At 61.4% G+C, this 15,696-nt stretch overlaps 2 protein-coding genes across 3 annotated transcripts; one reads left to right on the top strand and one right to left on the bottom strand.

The window, feature by feature from the left end:
* Window positions 1-5,404: 5,404 nt before the first annotated feature.
* Window positions 5,405-10,049, top strand: SLC35F6 (solute carrier family 35 member F6). The gene is made up of 6 exons (XM_065681973.1): window positions 5,405-5,540; window positions 7,372-7,444; window positions 7,515-7,686; window positions 8,377-8,589; window positions 8,957-9,067; window positions 9,256-10,049. The coding sequence occupies exons 1-6, from the start codon at window positions 5,464-5,466 to the stop codon at window positions 9,726-9,728; spliced, it is 1,119 nt and encodes a 372-aa protein (XP_065538045.1). The 5' UTR covers window positions 5,405-5,463; the 3' UTR covers window positions 9,729-10,049.
* A 453-nt stretch (window positions 10,050-10,502) lies between these two features.
* CLU (clusterin) lies at window positions 10,503-15,297 on the bottom strand. Of its 2 annotated transcripts, none has more exons than XM_065681970.1 (9): window positions 15,195-15,297; window positions 13,857-13,963; window positions 13,133-13,281; window positions 12,805-12,975; window positions 12,151-12,568; window positions 11,487-11,600; window positions 11,163-11,389; window positions 10,753-10,934; window positions 10,503-10,667 (listed from the first exon to the last, which is right to left on the bottom strand). In XM_065681970.1, the coding sequence occupies exons 2-9, from the start codon at window positions 13,939-13,941 to the stop codon at window positions 10,661-10,663; spliced, it is 1,353 nt and encodes a 450-aa protein (XP_065538042.1). In that variant the 5' UTR covers window positions 13,942-13,963; window positions 15,195-15,297; the 3' UTR covers window positions 10,503-10,660. The 2 variants fall into 2 exon arrangements, with proteins under 2 accessions (XP_065538042.1, XP_065538043.1); XM_065681971.1 differs by lacking the exon at window positions 15,195-15,297 and adding an exon at window positions 14,097-14,216.
* Between the last annotated feature and the right edge of the window lie 399 nt (window positions 15,298-15,696).

The raw sequence follows: 15,696 nt of genomic DNA, 5'->3' as shown, positions 1-15,696 counted from the left end.
GCTCTTACCAGCAGCAGCATCTCTGCAGCCGTGGCTTGCTCAGGCTGGAGACATCCCTCTGCTCCATGCAACAGCCAAGAAGCATCTGCGATTTGCTGTGTGAGCCAGGGGCACAGGGGTGAGCCCCCTGCCTTGGGCCGTGTGGGGAAACTGAGGCACAGACAGGAGACACACAAATTGGAGAGCTGGAGGCATTTTGAACCATGTTGGGCATCTGGCTCCAAAATTCCAAGGGCGTTTGGGCAGTGGTGACGGCCAGGATGCACAAGGATGGATGGGGCCATCTCATGGCTGGGACTGTCAGCAGAGCTTTGGGCTGCTCTGCTGCCTTTAAGTGGATAAACCCATCTCCCTCCAAAGCCAGGCATGAGCCACCGGCTAATCTAATAACACTAAGCCTGCAAAGTGCAGATCAGTCTCAGCAGCAGCTGATGGAGAGAATGGATTATCTGAGCAGCAGCTTTCACCCTGCACGAGGGTGCATCCATGGGGCTGTGGGAGGGTTGGAGACTGGGGGCTTCTCTGGCATTTGGTCCCTCTGTTATCCTTCTCTCCATCCTCCTCTGCCTCCAGTGCTTCCCATCAGGAAGTCAGGATGCTGAGCCAGCCAAAGCTTTGGCCTGGTCCAGTTCAGCCATCCCCAGGGTGTAACTGGTACCCCAGGCTCCCACCCCCCTGCATGCAGCCATCAGCCTGCACAGCACTGCCTCGGTTGTGCATGGGGACAAAGTCACCCATGCATGGCCATGGACCTGCTGAGAGACTGCTGGTAACACAGGGCTGGGAGCCACGGAGATAGCAGAGGGACATGGAGAGAATGGAGAAGTGGTCAGAGAGAGGAACCTCACGCAGTTCAGTGAGCAGAAGTGCAAAGTCCTGCCCCAGGGAGGAACAACCACACGTAGCAATGTCCATCCACCTCAGAAGAAGAGGACCTAGGGCTGCTTGTGAACACCAGGTTGACCATGAGCCAACAACATGCTCTTGCTGCAAGGAAGGCTGAGAGTAATACAGGCTTCATTAGGCAAAGCATTGCCAACAGGTCAAGAGAGGGGACCCTTCCCCTCTGCTCATCACTGGAGAGGCCACTCCAGGAGGGCTGGGCCCTGTTCTGGGCTCCCCTGTCCATGAGAGACATGGACATACTGGAGAGAGTCCAGCGAAGGGCAGCCCAGTTCACCATGTAGATGTAGATGGTGGACTGGAGCATCTCTCCTAGGAGGAAAGGCTGAGAGAGCTGGGGAGCAAAGAAAGCTCAAGTTTTCACCATGGCTATGAACACCTGATAGGGAAGAGGATGGAGCCAGAACCTTCCCAGTGGTGCTCACTGACCGGACAAAATGCTCGGCCACCTCCAAAGGGTCCGCTTGGGGAAAACAGAGCACCCCCAGGGGAGCCATAGGGATCTGCAGGGGCTGGTCCTCTCCAGCCAGACCAGGGCAGCACAGGAAGCTATCTGTGATGTGCAGGGTACGGGGTGGGAGCTGGGACACCCCATGGCAGGGGACCAAGAGGTGCCCCCTTTGGAGGAAGCCATGGCAGGTCCCAAGAGGTTTAGGAGCACCAGAGCCATCCACCCCTCTGCCTCATCCCGGGCGATCTTTATTCCTTCTCAAAGCGTTTAAATTCTCCTTGTCAGCCATAGACCAAATATTTACAGTCCGCTGGAGGGACTTAGAATTCCTCCCCGGTATTAAGCAGAGCTCGGCTGTGGGGGAAGCTCAGCCCCAGGCGGTCGAGACTCATCCTGTCTCTCCTCAAAGCCTTGAGGAAAAGGAGGAGAAGGGGTGGGGGACGAAGGCTTCTATCCTGGCTAAAAAGGGGCCAAGTAGGCAGTAGGAAGCAGGAAGAGAATGGGGAAAGTGGGGAGGGAGGAGAGGTGTAAAAAGCAGAAGCAATGAAAACTCGCTTTCTACAGCCATTTTCAGTACTCTTTTTAAATTTATTTTAAAAAAGCCTTATAAATGTTTGTTTTCCCCTCCCAGCTCATTAAACCCAGCAAAAAGAAACCACCGGGGATGTGGGAAACCATCTTTTCATTATCCTGAGCTTCTCCCTACCCCATTACACGAGTGGCCTCACCATCTCTATTGCAGTGCACCAAGGGCCATCAGATGCTGAAGGTACTGATTCAAAGAAATCACCCCACAGTACACACTGTACAGCACAAACCTTTCTTGGCAGTGGGCACACGTGGGGGTTCAAACCTCCATGGACACGTCCAAAGAACAGCAAATCTTAGGGGTTCTGTTATACCTACTTTTCATCTTGAGATACTTGTATCTGTTCATACAGTTCAGCAAGTCACGTAACTTGTGGTTTTCTTATCCTGTTGCGCCCTTGGGTTGGGGCTACAGCGGCAGTCTAGAGTTAGTATTAGTCAGGATTCTTACCTTTTAGCTTAGTATTATTGATTAATTGCTAATACCTGCAAGCTGCGTGCTTGGTTCTTTGTTTAAATTGTTATCATATTTTGCCATTAGAGATGTCCCTGCTTATAAGCAACTTACAAAAGCAGATGCAAGGCTGCCTACATACCTGAGTTCTAACTTACTGTATATAGTGCCCTTCCAGGAGGGCAGGTCCTTACTTGCAGGCAAGTTTCTATTAAGCAGGTGCAGTTGTGGTTTTAAGTGTTGAGTCATACTCATGCTAAATAGCGAAGTTATGTCAGCTAAAGCCTATTTGCTTGCTCGCAATATCCTGGGACAGCTGGGGGACTTGGGACCGAATTTGGGTCTGAATTCAGGGAGATGACATGGGAGAAGTGCTGGGCAGGAGCACTGTGCCCAGATGGATGCAGCCACAGGATGAGGACCACCACCGACACTGGCCTGGGGACCCTGAGCTGGTGCTGGGGACACTGGGGTGACCTGAGAGGCAGAGGCAACCAGCTGCAGCCAGTGGCATCTGAACAGCATCACGGTGTCCTCTGTGACATGATGCAGCATCCTCTGCGGCAGAGGGATTGAGCGCACCCTCAGTAAGTTTCTGTTGACGCTGAGTTTTGTGGTGCAGTCACACTGGAGGAAAGGGATGGGATCCAGAGCAACCTGAACAGGCTGGGGAGATGGGCCAGTGCAAGCCTTGTGGAGTTCAACAAGGCCAAGGGCAAGATTCTGCACATGGGTTGGGGCAGTCCCAAGCACAAACACAGGCTGGAGGAGACTGGATTGAGAGCAGCCCTGAGGAGAAGGACTTGGGGTGTTGGTCGATAAGAAGCTCACCATGACCCAGCAGTGTGCGCTTGAGCCCAAAACCAATTGTGTCCTGGGCTGCATCACCAGCAGCGTGACCAGCAGGTTGAGGGAGGGGATTCTCCCCCTCTGCTTTGCTCTGCTGAGACACAACCCCCCCCACCCCCCCACCCCTCATAGAAGAAGGAAGTGGAGCTGATGAAGTGCCTAAAGAGGCCAAAAAGAAAGCTGGAGAAAGGCTTTTGACAAGGAACAAGGGGAATGGCAAGGGACAAGTGACAGGACAAGGGGGAATGGCTTTAACCTGACAGAGGGGAGTCTGAGATGAGCTCTTAGGCAGAAGTTTTTCCGTGTGAGGGAGGTGAGGCCCTGGCACAGGTTGCCCAGAGAAGCTGTGGCTGCCCCATCCCTGGCAGTGTTCACGGCCAGGATGCACAGTCCTGGCAAGCCCAGGAAATAGGAGTGGAGCCCAGGAGAGGAAAGGATTAAACACTGTTAAAGAGGGGATGGGCCTCATGGTCTCATTAATTACATGGGGCTGGGGAGCTTCTGAGTGATCTGGGGGCTCGGGTGGTGCATGTGCACTGACCTGCAGGGGTACATGCTTGTGGGCAGGACATGCCACCATCCCCATCGTGCCAGCATGTCCACACTCTTCTTGGTCCTAGTGGGACTGGGTGTCTCTAATGTTCTGTCTCTCCCCCCTGGAGATCCGACAGACCCCAGACAGACTCACAAGTGTGCTTGTGCAGGGCTGGCATTGGCATGGAAGAGTAGGCACATGTTGTGCATTGTGCAGGGGACTTTGTAAGTCAGTGGCTCTGTCACAGCTCACCCACGTGTCCTTGGAACAATCACCCATCCTGGGGCTGGAAGAGGGGGACCAGCACAGGGGACAACAGGGGACCAACCCCAGCTGGCCCATCCTCCCTGCCCAGCCTGTAGTGTCCTCATGGGTGACACCAGTGGGTTTCTGCCAGGGGGGAATCCTGATGTCCCCGAGATACTGCAGGTATGTGGGGTCACTAGCGGTCCAGGAGGCAGATCTACAGCCTGAACAGCAGTAGGGGCCAGTGGCTGCTGGGTGTCCTGTGGAGTTTGAGGGCACTGCTCTGCTCCCACCCCGTTCCAAGAGGAGCCACTAGAACCAGCGCTCACCTCCCATCACATCCCACCCCAGGGCCATATTTTGGTCCCCTTCCCGCAGCATCCTTGGGTGTCAGCAAAGGCAGGAGGCGATGCTCACCCTGCCCTGCCCATCCGTGGGCCCCCAGCCGCAGGAAGGGTTAACTCGGATCGGTGCAGGCAGCCTTGGCGGAGGCCCTCGGAGTGGGTTTTTTTCTCCCCCGAGGCCTCCCACGGGTCACGGCTGCCGGGGCTGACGTGGGATGGAAAAATAATTTATCTTCGTCTGGCGGGGAGGCGCAGGGGGGACGGGCGGCAGCAGAACCCGCTGCCGGCGGGAGAGGGCATGGTGAGACCCTGGCCCCGGCAAACGCATGTCCCAGGATGGGGAAACTGAGGCATGGAATTTCCATGGGGCTGGGGGGGGGGGGGGGGGAGGGGGGAATTGCCCCCCAGCAACAAGCCCCAGGGAGATGAAGGAGGAGGTTGGAGGTCTGGCGGGGTTGCCTTTGGAGCTGCAAGGGCCCTGAAACCCTAGGGTGCCTCCGAGACAGAAACCCCCCCCCCTCCCCCCAGCCCTATAAACGGCTCGGTTGGGCAGCGTTAACCCAGGCAGGGTTAGTCCGGGCAGGATTAGCCCGGGCAGGGATAGCTCGGGCAGGTTTAGCCCGGGCGGGGGGCAGGATTTAGCCCGGGCAGGGTTTGGTCGAGGCAGGGTTCAGTCAGTGCAGGTTTAGCCCCGGAAGGTCTCTGGCTCCTGCCTGGCCCGGGAAGGGCGGCGGGATCGGAACCCGAGAGCAACCGGGAGCCAACCCTGAGCCGCTGACGCCATCTGCCGGCACCGCCTTGCGGGACACCGTCCCACGGGACCGCGGCGCTGCGGGCCTGGCGGAGGGGCAGGAGGCACCGCGGCGCGGGCACCGGGGCACCGGGGCACTGGGACACCGGGACACCGGGACACCGGCACCACGGGGCGCAGCAACACGTGGGCAAAGCGGCACCGGACCGCTGCGGGAGGGCGGGGCCAGGCGGGGCTGTGGGCGGGGCTAGGCCCGGCGGGAGGGGCGGGGCTAGGCCCTCAGGGGGCGGGGCCGTGGCGGCGCTGTCCTGGTGCAGGGCGGGAGGCGGCAGCGGTGCGGCCATGGCCTGGTCCCGGTACCAGCTGGGCCTGGCCGCCCTCATGCTGCTCACCGGCTCCATCAACACCCTGGCGGCCAAGTGAGTCCTCCCGGCGGCTGGGCGGAACCTGCCCCGCGGGGCTGGGGTCCTGCAGCGGCCTCGGCCCCCACCTTGGGGCCTGGGCTGGGCCCCACGGTTCTGCTTGGGGTCCTCCTGGGCCCCAGGGCACCCCCGGGCCCTGCGCTCCCCCGCCCGGTCTGCAGGCCTCCGGTCCCCTCCTTCCATCGCGGGGTTGGCCCCCCCATGCTCCGGGGGTGTCACCTGTGCTCGGGCCTCCTCTTGTGACCCCAGAGACAGGGTTCCCCGGGCCCAGCTCCCCGCCGTATCTCAGCCCCACGGCAGGGACTGGGGAGGCCCCGGGGCTAAGCAGGCCGAGCTCCGGTCCAGGCTGTGTTGGCAGAGCCCCAGGACCTTCCCGGTGCCCCCCGCACCCCGGCTGGGCAGCGCTAGCATGGGGGGCAGGCTGCGCTGTGGGGTGCCCCATAGGGGCTGAGGCTGCCGTTGCTGGCGGGCCCAGCTCCTGGTGATGGGGAAGGAACGGGGGTGCTGCATGGCCGGGGGAGCTGGGGACCTTCAGCCCTCTCTCGGGTGATGCTGAGGGTGCAGGTCTCCTGCTGTGGGTGCTGTGCCCAGCCCTGGGGGGGAGCTGTGGGAGTGACCCCCAGCCTGGCTCCCTGCACTCCAGCTCATCCCTGTAGCCAGTCGGGGGCTGGAGTGAGCCTTTTCCCACAGAGAGCACCCTGGGGTGGGCGCAGCCTTTACAGTGAGGATGAGGACAGTGTTCCCAAGAGCTGCCCAGGCCAGGCAGACCTGCCCAGCCGGCTTATCCCGCTGCTGCCGGGCAGACACACGGGTGTTAGCAGATAGCCAGGCTCCGGCTGCTTCTGGTGTTACAGCAGAGCCAGGTCCCCGGGTGGGGAAACTGAGGCACGGAGTCTCCATGTGGCAGAGCAGAGGTGGGAGGTGGCACCGAGCGCTCACCCCGCTCACGAGGCTTGTGTGTGGCCGGACAAGGCCTCTTGCGAAACACGGACCCGAGCTGTCCCGTGGCGGAGGGGCTGCGGCCGGGGCTGACTCACGCTGAAATCTCGCTGGCCTGGCTGAAAAGCCCCTCGCAGGGCAGTGGGGGATGGGCTGGGGATTGCCCTGGCCTCCGCTCGCACCCCGTTTCCCCAAGCTCAGCAGCTCTGCGGCCACTCGGCATCAGCAGAAAGCAGCTGGAGGGTTGCTGGGTGCCTGCCTCCCTGTGTCAGGGTGCACGGGCACACCGGGGGTGTCCTGGGGTCCCCTCCTGATGCAGATGGTCCCTCAAGAGGGTTGATCCTTGCTGAAACAGGCCAGGGGGACCTGTCCCAAAGCCTATGTTTATCCAGCATTGCCCTCTGTGCTGCACGGAATCCCCAAAAGAGGGGTTTTGTGCCCCGAAATGGTGGCTGGGGGTGTGAGTGGTGGGAGCTGCTGTGCCCCAGCCTGTGACCCACCATCATTTCTGGGTCGTGTGTCTCAGCCACCAAGTTTTCAAGGCTGGTGATGTAGAGAGGGGGTCAGGGTGACCCCCCACCATGCTGTCCTGGTCTCCCCAGCAGGAGATGGTGCTGCCTGGACGTGTCTAGCAGCATGGGGACACCGGATCATGGGACTGTGCAACATGGTGATATCCATTTCCCTGCCTGTCACTCAGGGCTGGGAGCTGGGCCAGGAGCTGCCGGCAGGTTGAGGCAGCTACAGCCATGTCTCCTTCCCCATGTCCTTAGAGCTGTCACTTCAGGGGGCTGGTGGCCTGTAGGAGACCCCCAGGCTGGATCTTGGGGCGCGCTTCATCTCCCTATGGCCCCCTGCTCTAACCACCACCCTCTCTTCTGCCTCCTAGGTGGGCTGATAACTTCAGCGCAGCCGGCTGCAGCGGGAAGGAGGAGCACAGCTTCCAGCACCCCTTCCTGCAGGTGAGCCCCCCGCCCCGGGCAGGGTGGGCCTTGCCAGCAGGACCAGCCCCCCTCACCCGCTCTCTCACAGGCCGTGGGCATGTTCCTGGGTGAATTTTCCTGCCTGGGGGTGTTTTACCTGCTGGTCTGGAGGGATCGGCGAAGGCCAGAGCCCAGCATGGCCCCGTCACAGCACTTCAGTCCCCTGCTCTTCCTGCCTCCTGCTCTCTGCGACATGACTGGGACGAGCATCATGTACGTGGGTAAGTGCTGGGCCATGGGTCAGTGCTTTGCCCTGCAGGGATGTGGCCATCCCTGGGGCCTGATTTGATTTTTGGGCTGCAGGACTGCATGGTGCATTTGGGTTTGGCCCTAAAGTGGGTTAGAGGGGTCTGAGCAAATGCTTCCCACCCATGCCGTGAGTTGTGGCAGGGCTCAGTAAGCCAGGTTCCTCAATGGGAGGCACGGTGTTCCTGCGGAGTGGGGATGTGGGGCTGTCTTGGCATGAACCTCTCTGCTGCCAGATCTGAGTAGGAGTGGGGGGAGACAGCATCACTGCCCCTTCCACTGCTTAGTCACACTTCATCGTTGACTGTAGTGACAGGACAAGGAATAATGGGTTCAAACTTAAATAGGGGAGATTTAGGTTAGATATATGGAAGAAGCTCTTTACTGTGAGGCCCTGGCACAGGTTGCCCAGAGAAGCTGTGGGTGCCCCATCCCTGGCAGTGTTCAAGGCCACGTTGGACGGGGCTTGGAGCAAGCTGGTTTAGTGGAAGGTGTCCCTGCCTGTGGCAGGGGTTGGAACTGGATGATCTTCAGGTCCTTTCCAACCCAAACCATTCTGTGATTCTATGATCTGCTCTTAATTACCATGGCAGACCGTTAAGTGGTTGTAGTGTGACATTAGACGGCCCCACACACAACACGTGGATGTGTCTCTCCCCACACAGCCTTGAACATGACCAGCGCCTCCAGCTTCCAGATGCTGCGAGGATCTGTCATCATCTTCACCGGGCTCCTCTCTGTGGCCTTCCTGGGCCGCAGGCTGGAGCTGAGCCAGTGGTTGGGCATCCTGGTCACCATCGTGGGGCTGGTGGTGGTGGGGTTGGCTGACCTGCACAGCTCCCATGGCCAGAAACACAACCTCAGCCAGGTGATAACTGGTAGGTGATGGTCCTCAGGGAAGGTGGGATGGCTGTGGTGGGGGAAGAGCTCCTGCAGGGTGCATGCCAGGCTCTCCAGCCATGGCTTGGCCGTGTTGCACATCCAGTGGGCAGGGAGATGAGGGCTCAGCCTCCCCTTCCTTCTTCCCTTCTTTCCTTCTTTTTCTTCTCCTCTCCCCTTCCTTCTTCTCTCCTCCCTTTCCTTATTCTTCTCCCCCCTTTCCTTTCTTCTTCTCTCCCCCTCCTTCTTCTTCCCCCCCTCCTTCTTCTCCTCCCCCTTCCTTCTTCTTCCCCCCTTCCTTTATCTTCTTTCCCCATTCTCCCACCTTCCTTCCATCTTTTTTCTCTCTTCCTTCTCCCCTTGCAGGTGACCTGCTTATCATCATGGCACAGGTGATTGTTGCCATCCAGATGGTGCTTGAGGAGAAGTTTGTCTACAAGCATGATGTGCACCCGCTGCGGGCCGTTGGCACCGAAGGTCTGTTGTGACATCAGCCAAAGGGTTGGGTGCTTGAGGGCTTCTGGATCCCCCAAACCCAGCTTGGGGAGGGCCACACTGTGCAGGGTGGGAGGAGCAGGCTGCAAAGAGGGGGCTGTTGTAGAGGTTTGGGTCTCATGGGGCAGGGAGGGACAGGCCTGGAGCAGCACCCATCTGACACCCCACAGGTTTCTTCGGCTTCATCATCCTGGCCCTGCTGCTGGTGCCCATGTACTACATCCCAGCAGGCAGCTTCAGCGGGAACCCTCGGCGAACACTGGAAGATGCCCTCGACGCCTTCTGCCAGGTCGGCCACCAGCCCATGATCGCCCTGGCCCTGCTGGGTAATATCAGCAGCATTGCCTTCTTCAACTACGCTGGCATCAGCGTCACCAAGGAGATCAGTGCCACCACCCGCATGGTGCTGGACAGCCTCCGCACCCTCGTCATCTGGGCCGTCAGCCTGGCTGTGGGCTGGGAGACCTTCCATGGCCTGGAGATCTTGGGGTTTGGGGTGCTGCTGGTGGGGGCTGCTCTTTACAACGGCCTACACCGGCCCCTGCTCGCCTGCCTGCCCCTGCACACGGACGAGGCTGGCTCGGCAGCTGAACGGGAGGGTTTGCTGCGGGGGGAGAGCACAGCCATCAACAGCGAGAGCTGAGCACCCCCTGCCTGTATCCGGCTTGGGCCTGGGGCTCCTTGTCCCGGATGTTCTCATCAGGAGGGGGTTGGCATGGCGGTGGTGATGCCAGCCACCGTCCTGCTGCTGTTTGCAGGAGAAACCTCTGCCCTGCCAGCGCTCCAGGAGGAGATGGCTAGGCTGTGCCTGCCCCTCACAGTGGGAAGCAGGCCCTGGGCCCCTGTGTGGGGCACACTGGAGCCTCTGCCCCTGATCTCAAGAGGCTTGGGAGGCTGGGAAGGAGGGGCTGGCCCCACTGCTTCCCCAGCCTGCCTCTCCCCCTAATAAAGTGCATCACCTGTGGCTTGCTTTTGGATGTCAGTGCTGGCCATGGGAAGGGTCCGGGAGCCCCCCAGCTGGTGTATAGGGTTCCCACTAGACCCAGGACAAGGGTGAGGGTCTGAGCCCACTGACCATGCTGGATATGAGCCTTGCTTCCAACAGAGGGAGAGGATCTGGCACCCTAAGCCCTTTCACGTGCCATGTGGGAAGAGGAGGGGGAGACCCAGCGTTCTCGAGGGTGAGTTCCTGCCCCATTGATTAGATACAAGGATGAAGTTGTTCTTGTGAGAGTGGTGAGGCCCTGGCACGGGTTGCCCAGAGAAGCTGTGGCTGCCCCATCCCTGGCAGTGGCTCACCCGCATTTCACAGTAGCTGATGATCAGTCCTGGGCCCACAGAGCCACGTTTTGGAAGGTTTATTGTTTCTGGAAGGTGTATTTGCTTGGCAGAGTGCGTTCCAAAGATGCAGCACAGGCTGGGTGTCAACTCTACCTTTATTTTATGTCTGGGCCCTGCAGGGGGGCCTGCAGCAGCAGGGGGAGGGCAGTGGTGGTGGCATTTGGCCCCCTGGCACAGGAACAAGGGGGCTTGGTGAGGCACTGGAGCTTGGCAGCAGCGATGAGCATCACCCAGCTACTCTCTGCCGGAGGAAGGATGGGAGGGGGTGAGCCATGGCATGCCCCCCCCGCCAAGCCGTGCCATGGGATGTGGGGGGCTAGACTCACATGGCATTTTGCTTGTAGTGCTGAAGCGCCTGCTCAGCCACGATCTCCATGAAGCGAGGGTCTTCCCAGGAGATGTCCCCAGGCACAGTGAGGGACAGCGGCTCCGAATCGAAGAGCTGCACTGTGACCTGCGTGTCAGGGGGAGCTGAGGGGTCCTCGAGGTTGGGAGCCTTGGAGAGGACCTGGAAGGGGAAGGCATGGGGGCACATAATGCAGGAAGAGCTGGGCTAGCCCCTGTGCGGCCCCTCGCCCTGGCACCCAGCCCCGCAGCCGGCTATTGTGCCGAGAGGCACCCGCTTGGGCACACAATCGCCTCATTCTCCCCCTGACCCACTTTCCATGGCTGCTGGCCCTGCTGATGGGGCGACCATAACAGAAGAGGGGAGGCTCGAGCCCTCCGGCTGCCTCACCGTGGTGACCTGGAGGAAGCCGTCACTGCCCTGGGTGAGGTTGGCGAGGCGCGAGACCCAGCCGAACTGGCGGTTGAGCTGGTCCAGGAGGCTGGTGGTGTTGAGCATCTCGGCTTGGAAGGCACGCATCAGGTCATCGTAGCGGCGGGTGAAGCGCTCAGCCAGGCGCAGCGCGTCCTCCAGCTGCTCCCGCAGCTGGCTCTGCGCAGGGTCCGTCTGCCAGCAGTCTGGGCATGGATTGGGGGGGCATCAGGGCTCACCCCCAGCCATCCTCACCCCGCCACAGCCATCGTATTGCCCCCAGTCCCATGGGGACCAGCTCACCCACGGAGAGGATCTCCCGGCACTTCTCGCACTCATCCCGCATCCGCAGGCAGCCGGCCGAGTTCCGACGGATCTCCCGGCACACCATGCGATCATCGCTGGAGTTACGGGACACTGTGGGGAAGCGCAGCCCAGAATCAGCACCCCAAAACACCACGGTTAGGGAGGGCAACCTGCAGGGCCAGCCCTGACCAACACCCCCAGGCTGCTGCAGGGAGACATAGAGGTGCTTTCTCCATGGAATATTGCCGCCCTCCCAGGCTGTTTTCCGGAAACAAAGCACTCGGCGCCAGCCCGTGTTTCGAAATCTCCCTTTCCGCAGCCACCCAGGCCAGGGGCCGCAGTGGCAGACGGTGACGGCACCGCTGCAACGGTGCTGCCTGCCCAAAACAAACACCTTCCCAGGATGGCGGCAGCTCCGGCAGCCAAGATTAGGCTGGGGAAACCCCCCACATCCCAGCACAGCTCTGCAAACAGCAGAGCTTGTGATTCCCTGCACTCCCGTGGGGATTCTCTGAAGTATAGTACTAGGGTTGAGCTCATCCTCTTAAGTTAGTCACCCCCTAATAAGAAAGAGGAGGAGCTTTGCCGGGAAGCCCGGCTGTAAATGTACTGCTTTCAGCCAAACTGGGGAGCCCACAGCACCCAGCAGGGAGCACCCTACCTGGGGCAAAGCCTCCCAGCGAGTGCTCCCAACCGCCCTGCGCTTCCTCCAGCATCCGCTGCGTCATCTCGAAGAGCGGCTGGAAGAGGCGGTGGAAGCCGTGGTGGGGATGCTGGAAGAAGGGATGCAGCTCCCGGGAAAGCCTCTCGCTGCGCAGGGGGAAGCGGACGTGCTGGACCGGGGGGCGGAAAGCCTCGCGGAAGCCGCCGAAGGGTGCTTGGAAGAAGGGATACATGCGGCCGTAGACCTGGGTGCTGTCCTGGAAGATGTCATCCACACCGTCCTCCAGCAACCCGAAACGTTCTTCCAAGTCCTCAAACTGCCGCTCCTGCTGCTGGTCCCGCTCCAGCAGCGAGTCGATGCGCTCGCCGTTCACCCAGATGGAGAAGGGTGAGGAATGGTTGAGGAATTCCTCCAGCTGCCAGGCAGGGGAGCAGGATCAGGTCAAAACAAGATCAGGCCAAAATGAGAGAAAGATTCAAAGCCAGGTTGGACCTCAGGGGCTTGGAGCAACCTGCTCTAGTGGAAGGTGTCCCTGCCCATGGCAGGGGGTTGGAACTGGGTGAGCTTTGAGGTCCCTTCCAACCCAAGCCATTCTGTGAGTCTATGGAATTCCCCCCCCCCAGCCTCACCAGTCACTGTGGTACCACTCACCTGCCGCCCCACCAGCCCCGATCCGCTGTGGCACGTGCGGGAGTAGAAGCGCATGCAGGTGTGCTTGAGGCAGGGCTTGCACTCTTCCCACAGCGCCAGCATCGTCTCGTTGCACACCTCCTGCTTCGCTGCCAGCTGCTGCTCCTTCTCCCTGGCCAGCTGCACCGCCTCCTGCAAGGCAGCCACATCCACCCCAGGGCATCCCTCTGCTCCCAGGACACACAGATTCCCCAGCACCGCATCCCCCCAGCCCTTCGGGTGCACCCAGCCCAGCTGGGGGGAGCTCAGGTACCAGGTCGGAACAGCCACCCTCCTCATCCTCACTCACCTCCTTCTTCCTCTTGGTCTCCTCCAAGGTGTGCAGGATGGCTTGGTGGTCCTTACTTGTCTTGTCCATGAGGGTCTTCATCTGCTTCACCCCATTGATGGCATTTTCCACCTCCGTGTCAATGTATTTGCTGCCAGCTGCTGACATCTCTGTGGTTGGGAGGGTGAGGAAGAGGAAGAGCATCCTTCAGCGGGCAGTGGAAGCACCCGCCAGTGCATGCAAATACTTGTGGCTGCAGCAGCTTGGTTGCTCGCCAACGGCTTGATTCAAGCTCACAGAACCCAAGAGAAGTGCCCCAAAACCTCACCCCAGCTGGGACTGCATCTCCCCAGCCACCACCCATAATATTTGGGGGGTGTGCTGTAAGGTTCCAGCTGCCCCCCAGGAGCAGCCCCGTGCTGGGGCCCCATCTGTGCCCACGTCAGCCCTCACACACCCAGACCACCCAACCAGGTGAGCGCTGGGGGCAGGATCCGCATCCCCCACACACCAAAAACATCCGGCCCCAGCCCCTTGGGGATGATGCTCTGTGCCCCCTCCACCCAACCCCCCGATACGATGCTGTGCCCCTCCATCCAGCCCTCCCTGGATAATGCTGTGCCCTCCCCACCTCCCCGACACAGCACTCCCCCCACTCCATCACTGCCCCATTTGCTCCCCAAACCTGCAGGAACCCCCCCACCAAATGAAAAGCTGTGCTCCCCCCCCCCCAGCCCCCACTCACGCTTGAGCTCGCTGGGGGGGACAAGCGCCTGCCCCCATCCCCAGGGGAGCAGGAGGCTGAGCAGCGGGAGCAGCAGCAGCGCCATGGCACGTCCTGGAGGCAGCTCCCTGTGCGGGCAGAGCGGGGGCTTAGAGCAGGAGCCAGGATCCGGCCCCCTCGGACACGGGACTCTGACTCAGCAGCAGGCACCAGCCCCCCCCGGCCATGGCTTTGGGGGGATGGTGACGGTTGAGCTCGCACCTTCTTATCTGGGGGAGCCGGGGGCCTATAGCCTGTCCCTAGGAGGGGGGCACAGGGCTGTGGGGTCCCACACGAAGCCCTGCTGGGGGAGAATGGGATGCAAAGCCATGTGCGTGTGGTTCCCCCCGCCTGCCTGCGGGACAAACAAGCCCAGGCCTGGGGCCAGGCAGGGCAGGCAGCCAAGGCAGTGACCGGGCATGGATCTCCTCCTCCTCCGCAGGAGCTGTGCTGCCTTTCTCTTCCCCAGCCTCCTCGGGGATGGAGAGGGGCTGCAAAGCCAAGCCGGGGCCGGGCCCCTGCCAGCTGCAGGCAGGGATGGGCACTGCTGGCAGTACCCCCCTGGAAGGGTGCCACAGCCCAGGCACCCAGCACTGGCACCTCTGGGGTTGTGCAATGAGGAACTGCAGCCCCCTGGGGTTGTGCAATGAGGAACTGCAGCCCCCTGGGGTTGTGCAGTGGCCCCAGCCCCCCCCCCCCTCCTTCCCCCAAACCTGTGCAATGGCCCAGCCGCAGAGTGGCTCTGGCCCCCCCAGCAACACTGGCCCCATGCCACTGCAGCATATCCATTGCAGTACCTGCTGCACTGCTGCCCCCAAAGTGCTGTGCCCCAAATACACCCCCCAAAGCCTGGCCCAGCTCCATCCTGCCTGGCCCAAGGCATTGTGGGAAACTCCTGCCTGCAGGGCTGAGCATAACCCACTGCATCACCTCCCCCAGCATGGCCTGGGGGTGCAGGGGGCACCCCTGGGTGCACAGCACCCACCTCTGCCTTGCAGTAGCACCACAGAGGGGAGGGGAAGGGAAGGGAAGGGAAGGGAAGGGAAGGGAAGGGAAGGGAAGGGAAGGGAAGGGAAGGGAAGGGAAGGGAAGGGAAGGGAAGGGAAGGGAAGGGAAGGGAAGGGAAGGGAAGGGAAGGGAAGGGAAGGGAAGGGAAGGGAAGGGAAGGGAAGGGAAGGGAAGGGAAGGGAAGGGAAGGGAAGGGAAGGGAAGGGAAGGGAAGGGAAGGGAAGGGAAGGGAAGGGAAGGGAAGGGAAGGGAAGGGAAGGGAAGGGAAGGGAAGGGAAGGGAAGGGAAGGGAAGGGAAGGGAAGGGCCATACCTGCACCCCGATCAGCTGCACCACCACCAGTCCCCGCCCGCTCCTATTTATCCGGCCGCCGAGCCGCGGGTCCGCCCCGCTTCGGCCCCGGAGCTTTCTGGAACCGGCGGGACCGGCCCCGGCCCGGCCCGCCCCCCTCCGGTGCCCCCCCCCTTCCCCGCAGTCCCGTCCCCCCCCGCCGGCCGGTGCGCGGCGCCAGGACGCCGCGGGGACGGGCGCGGTGCCGCTCGCAGCGCATCGCACATCCCGCGCGGAACGGGGCCGCCTCCGCGGGGCTCCCAGACCGCGGGTGCTGCGGTCCCGGGGGATGCGCACCCCAACGGCCCCCTCCCCAGGGGCTCTTTATCCCCCCCCCCCCCTTTGCTGCCACTTTCTGCCCGCGGCCTCGCCCCCAGGGGCTGAGTGGGGACCCCCCCGTGCCCTCATCTCCCCCACCCCGAGCTGCTCCGCCCCCAGCGCCGCGGGGGTCACTGAGGCCCCGGAACCGCGGTTGGCGCCAAGC

This window comes from Lathamus discolor, chromosome 5 (genome assembly GCF_037157495.1).
Source record: "Lathamus discolor isolate bLatDis1 chromosome 5, bLatDis1.hap1, whole genome shotgun sequence".
Lineage (NCBI taxonomy): Eukaryota > Metazoa > Chordata > Aves > Psittaciformes > Psittacidae > Lathamus > Lathamus discolor.
Note: the sequence above shows the minus strand (reverse complement) of the source record. Positions and strands in the feature narration are given on the sequence as shown.